General features: G+C 34.4%; 2 protein-coding genes across 4 annotated transcripts in view; one reads left to right on the top strand and one right to left on the bottom strand.

The window, feature by feature from the left end:
• Positions 1 to 477: 477 nt before the first annotated feature.
• On the top strand, positions 478 to 1,739 carry PMCH (pro-melanin concentrating hormone; the record flags this gene model as incomplete). Its single annotated transcript, XM_082784483.1, has 3 exons — positions 478 to 723; positions 1,224 to 1,425; positions 1,690 to 1,739. 3 exons carry the CDS (start codon positions 478 to 480, stop codon positions 1,737 to 1,739), a joined length of 498 nt encoding a protein of 165 aa, XP_082640609.1.
• PARPBP (PARP1 binding protein) overlaps positions 1,479 to 9,115 on the bottom strand; it is a 52,930-nt gene continuing 45,293 nt past the window's right edge. Inside the window, exons 10-11 of one of the 3 annotated variants that reach the window (XM_082784480.1) lie at positions 3,120 to 3,255; positions 1,479 to 2,445 (exon numbers count right to left, since the gene is read on the bottom strand). In XM_082784480.1, coding sequence (XP_082640606.1) covers positions 2,111 to 2,445; positions 3,120 to 3,255 — 471 coding nt within the window. In that variant the 3' untranslated portion in view covers positions 1,479 to 2,110. The remainder of the gene's footprint in view (positions 2,446 to 3,119; positions 3,256 to 9,115) is intronic. The other 2 variants (XM_082784481.1, XM_082784482.1) reach the window with 2 other exon arrangements.

The raw sequence follows: 9,115 nt of genomic DNA, 5'->3' as shown, positions 1-9,115 counted from the left end.
GTTTTCCAGCTCTTTAATAGATCACTTTTGATCAAAAACCACGATAAATCACACCTTTACAACAGTCCTGCTTACTTATGTAAATTCTCAAATTGCCTTTTCTCAAATTGCCTTAAATGGATGCCAAGCTTTATAAACACTACAAATGGACATCCATGTTTTCTGTGAACTTTGCTACCCTGATCCCTCTAAGGAGCTAATCTATGCTATTCTAAAAACATACAATGAAACAAATTACCCATACTAAAGAAAAGTTTAAGTAGTTCTAAACAATAGATGGGATTAGAAGGATTATACAAAAGGTTACTCCTTAATACGACTCATTTAAAAGAACTCATCAGCAATTGAAGTAGTTTCCATTCACTCTGTAACATATATAAAGTGGGCACAGATGGAGAACATGTTAATTTACAGCTGAAAAGCTTTCTTAGAACTTGAAAACTGCTTAACTTCTATGCAAGCATTAAGTAACTAAGAATGTATATCTCATCGTATATGTTAATACTCTCTCTCTCTCTCTTTTCTCAAGGATTTCTACTCTCAGTTTCAAAATCTCTGCAAAAGGTTGAAGATGAAGATATGTTGCTAACCACATTCAATCTAGGAAAAACTCTTCAAAATGGAGATAGAGCTGGAAAGAGAGGAGCCATACCTTTGCTGAAGCATTATAAGGCTGAAGAAAGCTTTTTGGATGAAGAGGATGACAGAAACGCGAAGTTTTTTGTGAGTTTTCAGTTTTACATTTTTTTATTAAGTGTAAAACAGAAATTCTCTTTATATCCCTTTATAAGACAAATACAATAATTTAAAGCAATAACCTGGTGAATATAGGAAAAAAACAACAGCTAAGCATAATACATTCAAGAAGCTGCAAGTACTTAATTCCAACTTTTTAAATGCATAACCTGGGCAGTTGAATTAAAAAAATAAATAATATCAGATTTTAACAGATAAATACGCAGTCAAAAGTAATGGGTAAAAAGCATATGTTTCAGTATGTCATTATATAAAGTAACAGGTTTCCAACTTCACCAAATATGACAGACATTATTTTAAAGTATATTTTTCCATAAAACTGTTTCAGCCAAAGATGTAATGCCGGTCATTACTTGCTTTTAGATATATTGAATGATAAAATACTTGTATTGACAATATAAAAAGTCAACACAACTGATTATATCTTTTTCAAGACAAACTGTTACTCTTGTTTTCTCTTAAAACAGGGTACAGGCTCCAGAGATGATTTCTTAAGTCATGCTATGCCAATCAACATGGGCAGAAAGCAACTACCTTATCTTGCACTGAAAGGAGCCATGGCTTTTCCAGCTGACACTGAAATTCAGAATATTGAATCAATACAGGAAAGAGAGACTGCAGATGAAGAAAATTCAGCTAAATTCCCCATAGGAAGGAGAGATTTTGACAGTAAGTGTATTTTCATTTTTTAACACACATTATTTTTCTAGCAAAGTATAGTGCAATGTCTCTGACACCATTTGATAACAACTCGTTTAGAAAATACATGGGATATTTGGGATTTGTCAGGGCTCATTAAATCCCACATTTCCAATTTACTTCTGTTGTATTTGGTTGGGTGTATGAAAGGCATTTGTTAAATTAACAATATTTCCAGAGGCCGTAAAGACTCCTAGTTCTTTGCTGTTTTAAACTTTCACATTTTTCCTGTAGTGCTCAGGTGTATGCTGGGAAGAGTCTATCGACCTTGTTGGCAAGTCTGAAAATGACTGACCTACACCACCTTCTTTGAGAAAGATTAAACATTTTATTATGAATTTAACATGATTAAAAGTTATTGTGCTTTAGTGTCGCTATACATATGCATCTAAAATACTTTTACATCACAATGTAGAGGGAAACGTAATTCATTACCAAAAAGAGAACATAGTTGTAACTACTGTTGTACTGTAATCAAAAAAAAAATAAAAGACTTCTGCATAATCCAGACTTGTAAATATTTGTCTAATATTACACACAAGCTATTTTCACTTATTTGAGTATAAAGGGAAGCAATTAATGATTTTCACCCTTTACTTGCAAAATTTTACAACTTCTGAAAGAGTCAACAGACCATGTATGTCAAAATAAAAAGTTACAGTCGAAAAAATTGAGTTAATTTTGCCTGACCAGCAATCAATTTATTCTTGCTTGCAGTTTTGTTGTTCTTTCCTTTTCCATCAAATTTGCTGTCCAATTTCTTCTGAGGGTGGTTTGAAGTCTTACGTTTCTTAGCATTTCTTGGCAAAGATAGTTCGTTTTCCTCATCACAGATAACTTTGTCATTATTCAAATCCATCTGTTCATTCCTGGAGTTCTTGTTTCTTGGCCGACAACTCAATCTTCCCATTTCTGTATAATTTCTATTCTGATGAACATTTTCAGAAATAGTTCCAAGCACTGGTGTGTCAAGACATGAATTCATACCTTCTGTCATATAAGAGTACCAAAAACATATGTGAAAAATTAAAAATATTACCTGGAATTATTCATCTGTTTTCTATTAGAGTACTGTCAAGTGATTTTTAATCAAAATGATTGCTTTATAAAGCAAATAAAAACTATTCTGGTCATTATAGTTACATTTGCTATGTGTTAAGTACACTGCCTTTTTAAAACGATATTGCTAAAAATATGTTATGGCACCTGAATTAGGGACGTGTATTTAAAGTTTTAAGATATTGGAAAAGATACTTAAAGAGCCTAGAAATTACAGATATGATATTGCTTCTACTGGAGTAACCCAAATGTGGCTTTTCTTAATTGCAAAAATATAAATTTCAGGTAGTTTGTTTACGTAATACAAGAAGAAAGTGTATATTTTACACTATATTGTGTAAAATAAATCTTTTTTTTTTTCTTTAAGATAGCATTAATACTAATACACATGTTTCAAAGATACATAAATTTTTAAAACATTAGCATTCCAATTTTAATGTAAAGGCATTTGCATCACACAATTTACAAAATAATGAGAGGTCAATTTTTTCTTGAAAACATATTTCTACTTCAGTTTTACTAAAGCCTTCTCTGATAACGCTTGAAATATTAGCTATCACATTCACTTATTCAATTGTACTACAGCTTAACTGTGAAATATTTACCTTGTAAATGTTGCTTTGGTGCAGGATGTTCATAGGTTGACATTCGGCTACTGTTGAAGAAACCATGACCCTTTATCTCACTCGATTCATTTTTATATGTACATGCAAACTGAGATTTGATCGAAGATTGCTTCATCTGTAAATAGTAATTGATATTATCTTTATTATAGAAGTAAAAGGCATTACTTGCAAGACTAATAAAATACCAAGTTTCCATTCTCCTGTCTTGAAAGTTTTAGATCAAATACTAGAAAAATGAGTATACTCACATCAAAAATGTTCATATGAAGTACTCATTTACAAAGTATATAGCCTTTCAAGAATACTTACAACAGTAACACTGAAAAAAGAATGACAGCTAATATAAATTAAGCTTCAATATACTTGTACCTAAAACTTCAGTATACAGTATTATTTCACATCTCTCTTTAGTAAATTTCAGATTTTCCATTTAATCACAGAATAAAGGCATTTCTATATTGAATGCCTATGCCCAAATCCATATTTGCAAAACCTACCCACACACCCTAAATTGACAGAAATCTACAATATTGAAGAACGCTGCTGTATCTGGTTCTGCATGTCCATGTCTTCCTTCTAGTCCTGGAAGCAGGTAACCTAGCTCTATAGCACAAACAAATAAAAATATATGGTTTATCTACAAAAAATTGTACAGAAATTTTAATAGAGTCAATATATCTATATTTACTGGAAGCAGTGGTTCCCAGTCAACCTTCCTCAGTTTATGGTTAGCCTACAGTTTGTCTATCATTTAGAATTTCAGGGTCAAGCTTTGTACTTTCTGGTCAATTTATCACAAATTCTACATACTCTGCAAGACAAATTGTGTCCTCACTACCATTTGAAGTTCTACTGAATTATATAAAATATATTGAAAGGTACGGCATGGATTAGGAGTTTTAGCTAATAATTACAATAGCACAGGTAAATTCAAGTAAATGTGAACTGCATAAGTGATGCAATAGAAATATCAGCAAAAAAAGAAAATGCAAGAAATGTCACAAAAGGAATACTATTTTTTTTTGGACTGGATTTGGTGAATAGGAAGTTTACAGCTACTTTTCAGGTTTAAAAGTTTGCATTACACAACTCCACTTTTCTTCTTCGAGTTCAAGTTTCAGCCCTACAGACGTTTTAGTTCACACTCAAAATTTCAAATTTAGACAGAACAGAAAAGAATACATTGCCAGAAACCTCCTTTCACAGGGGCCTTCATCCACAAAATTCAGTCACAGTTTATGCCAGTCTGGTCAGATACTGCTTTTATCCACATAAACCAACAGACTCCAGCTTTTTACCACTGAGATGCAGCCTAAGTATCCACGATAGTGCAGGTTTTTGTTGTTGCCATTGTTGTTGTTTTTAAAGAAACATTTTTTTCTGATTTAATAAGACCCATGTAGTCTTACTTAAAGCTTTGCCATGGGCTGTAGGGGAATCTTTAGTCTGGCACCTTGAGCATCTTCTCCTCCTTCTTTACTGATGTTGGTGTCTGCAGAGCTGTTTCTCTCATTTTTCTCACTCCTTTCTTACTGCTACCATTCAGTGTGTTTTGTTTTTTTTTTTTTGTCTTCTTTGTTTTGTTTTGTTTTGTTTGTTTGTTTGTTTTGTTTTTACCCTTTCTTAAATATGTTATCATCACAGAGGTGCCACCAGCATCACTGATGGGCTCAGTTTTGGCCAGTGGTGGGTCCCTTTTGGAGCCAGCTGGAACTGGCTCTGACCAACATAGGGGTAGCTCTTGATCTCTTCTCATAGAAGCCACAACCGTAGGCCTTCTACCTTACCACATAAACTCAGTACAGAAGAATAGAGCAACTATACCCAAATAATCAGAAAGATAATTTGAAATAATTATAAAAACAACTCTAATCTTGTTTGATTAAATTTAACATCCTAATTTATATGATTATTTTAATCAGAATATAAGGGGCTTAAATTTTGTTTAGTTTAAGAATTAATATTAATAGAAATATTAAAACATAATTTTAATTCCTCTGGGCTTGCTATTTTTCTTCAATACTTCATCATAATCCTTCTAAATCCACTCAATCCTCAATTATTGTTCAGTAAATGACACAAATCAAAATTTATGCAACAATATCTTGCACAGAATTCTATCACATATCCTTATTGCAAAAGGCAAATAAGCTACAATTTATTCTGAGCTGATGAAGATATAATATATGCAGCACAAAAAAAATACCAAAGAAAGCTCGATAGTTACTGTTCTATAAACAACAAATTCAGTTGTTTTTCGGGGTATCAGGGTTTCTTTTTACCACTCTCACCTGACACTTTACTAATTTAGTTTGCAGGGACTAGAATATGTGGCTTTAAAGGACTGAAGTAAAGATCAAATACTGAAAAATTTCACAAACTCATCTGTCTTCATTTCAACTGCACTGAAGCTTGAAATATGCTTCAAAACTTCATTCTGTATCATATTGCATGCCATTTAGTCATTTACAAACATTATACAAAGCTCAAATATAACTGTTTCAGCTGATGCTACTACTAACCTAGAGGATTTATATGAATTAGGAGTGCAAAACCAGACTTGTTGAAACAGTCAAACTTTCCTTCTGGTCTAGGAATGTATATCTGCCAACTGCATTACATTGAGTTAGCAACAAGCAAATTTTAATAGCTTGAAGGCAGAACAAAAGAGCACTAGTGTAGCGTTGAAATAAAATGTAAAGCTTTTCTGGAAAGTTTTTAAAGAAAAAAGAGCAACTTAGAATTTGATTGAAAAACACAAAATGAAGCCTTTCAACAACCTGAAATAGCCCTAAAAATGAGAAGTTTTGCACATTAAATTCTCTGAACTCCACTCACGTCACCATCCCAGTAACCCACAGCTCTGGGAGAGTGAAAGGATGTTGAGAGCTCAACTTGCTAATCAAGTAGTTGCGCATAAGTTGTGTGCAATTAACTCATACTCAGTGTCCCTGTTCCTTTTCACAAGCAAGAAGGATGTTATTGTTGTACTTATATGGATAAAGAAATTCTGTTGCATTTCATATAATGGGGTTTACTGTTACTATTGTTCAGTGGGAAAAAAGTAAAACAGAATATAAGACATGCTGTGTTCAGCACATGTAGGTCAGTTAGTAGTCCTAATGAACAGAATATGTAACACATTCTCCCACCTTGACTTCTGTACCTAAAGGAACATTTCAATTCCTTGAGATGCCAACATAAAACATTCACATTTATACAAAATATTAATGGTGCATGCTCTATTTATTTCTAAAAGTTAGTTGATAATCTATTCCAGATCTCCTTCCACCATCTGCATACAGACAGTACTGCCAATAGTTAGTCAGTAAGAATGTTGAGATTTGTTTTTTATACACTGGAATAGCATAATAGAATTTGAAAACCTACATCAGTAACAACAAACACATGTTTTTATTTTCCAGCCAAACAATTAGAGTACTATTTGGAAGAGGAAAAGAGAGATAAAAAGGAAGAGAAAATGTATTCTCTGCACCCTTACCCTTGTTATTTGAGAAAAAGTAGTAAAGGTAAATTGAAAAAAGAGAGTGCAAAGGGAAGAGAATTAAAAGAATAAATGGTAAATGTCCTCACCAAAGCAAAGCATCATGTTATACAAACATGAAAAAGTCTCCTCATAGCTAATTACCTAATAGCTAGCTTTTATTGCTTATTAAGCTGCTATTACATTAGAGAAGTTGTGGCAATTCAGCAAAGTTCCTGCTGACTGGAAGAAGGGAAACATAACCCCCATTTTTAAAAAGAGAAAAAAGGAAGAAACAGGAAACTACAGACCAATCAGTCTCACCTCCGTGCCTGGCAAGATCATGGAGCAGATCCTCCTGAAAACTACGCTAAGGCACATGGAAAATAAGGAGATGATTGGTGACAGCCGACATGGCTTCACTAAGGACTGATTGTGCCTGACAAATCTGGTGGCCTTCTACAACGGGGTTGCAGCATTGGTAGGTAGAGGAAGAGCAACAGATATCACCTATCTGGACTTGTGCAAAGCATTTCATACTGTTGGTAACATGGACAGTGGGACTGAGGTCACCCTCAACAAGTTTGCCAATGACACCAAGCTGTGTGTTGTGGCAGACATGGAAGGGGTGCTATCCAGAGGGACCTTGACAGGCTTGAGAGGTGGGCCTCATGAGGTTCAACAAGGCCAAGTTCAAGGTCCTGCATCTGGGTCAGGGCAATCCCAAATACAAATACAGGCTGGGCAGAGAATGGATTGAAAGCAGCTCTGATGAGAAGGACCTGGGGGGTGTTGGTTGACAAGAAGCTTGGCATGAGCCAACAATGTGTGCTTGCAGCCCAGAAAGTCAATTGTATTCTGGACTACAACAAAAGAAGCATGGCCAGCAGGTGGAGGGAGGTGATTCTGTCCCTCTAATCTGCTCTCATTAGACCCCACCTGGAGGGCTGTGTTTGGCTCTAGTGTCCCCTTATAAGAAAGGCATGGACCTATTACAATGAGTCCAGAGGAGGGCCACAAAGATGATCAAGGGGTTGGAGCGCCTCTCCTATGAAGACTGGCTGAGGGAGTTGGGGTTGTTCAGTCTGGAGGAGAGAAGGCTCTGGGGAGACCTTGCGGGGGCCTATCACTGTACTCTCTGATAAGTGTCCCTCCCCAGCTTTCCCCCCGCAAGGGGGGGAAAAAACTTTCCCCCCTCAAGGGGGGAAAGCTGGGGAGGGACACTTGTCAGAGAGTACAGTGATAGGACAAGGAGCAATGGCTTAAACTATGATTTTGCCAAATCCATCTTTTTTTTTTTTTTTTTTTTTTTTTTTTTTTAGTGCGACGTTATGCCAGCTTTTTGCTATCCTAAATTAACTCACTACTGATTTGAGAACAGCCACAAATCACATCATTATTGGGTTTTGAGAGTACTCAAAATTCACAGGCAGGGATCCTTGGAAAGTAGTCTAGGGGTCTTGTAGAAACAAAAATGGTATTTTCGACACAAGTAATAAAAACTTTCTTCGGATTTTGTGCAGACATAACCTTTGTCTCCCCTTCCCCTTTCTCCTCCAGGTACTCATCTTTTTGGCAAACTTCATACCCATAGAAACTAATGAGTTTAGTGTTCCTGATACTCATATTCCAGTCAGAAAATTTCTTGCTACTACAGATGAGAGAACTACCTAAGCAGGATTATTTTCTCTGTTGCTATGAATTTTCTCTTCACAGTTATAGTGGGCATACAGAAAACTCTTGATAACTTCCTGTTGATGGTTTTCCAGGTCACAGTTTATTTTTACTGGAATCACAAATAGGCAAAAACAATTTTCTCAAGTAACAGCATTTAGGGAACTAAGCAATGAAGAATAACAGAAATGGATGAAGCTAGATATTAAGTCATTTTACATAAGCATGAACAAGTCACATGAGAAAGGCAGACTGTAATTTTTTTGCTTTGTGGAGCTTTTTCTTTGGAAGGATTTCTATACACAGTAAAATTACAATGAACTTAAAACATGCCAAGATTTGCTAGAGTTCTTTAGCCACAAATTCTTTTAAAACTAAAACTACAGTTATGTTCCCAATTGGAAGAAAATAGTGCCTCATATAGGAAAAGTTATCTACAGTTACATTAGGAAGAAAAAAAAACATGCCAAACTACTGAAAGCTCTTGCAGCTGTTGTGGAGTAAATGTGTTAACAATGCAGCAAGATTTCTAAAACAATGCACCAAAAGGCCAAAAACAATCCTGAGTTAAAAAATAAAATAAAATAAAATAAAATAAAATAAAATAAAATAAAATAAAATAAAATAAAATAAAATAAAATAAAATAAAATAAAATAAAATAAAATAAAATAAAATAAAATAAAATAAAATAAAATAAAATAGTTACTCTCACATATTATATACTCACAGCCTAATATGTTTTAATTCCTTCCTTCTTAACTGCTAGTGTTCTCAGCTTCACCCAACCTCATTAGCTCTATTATAATACTTTCCCTA

The sequence above is a fragment of the Aythya marila genome (genome assembly GCF_965140915.1).
Source record: "Aythya marila genome assembly, chromosome: 1".
NCBI lineage: Eukaryota > Metazoa > Chordata > Aves > Anseriformes > Anatidae > Aythya > Aythya marila.
This window is presented reverse-complemented; position numbering and strand designations above follow the sequence as displayed.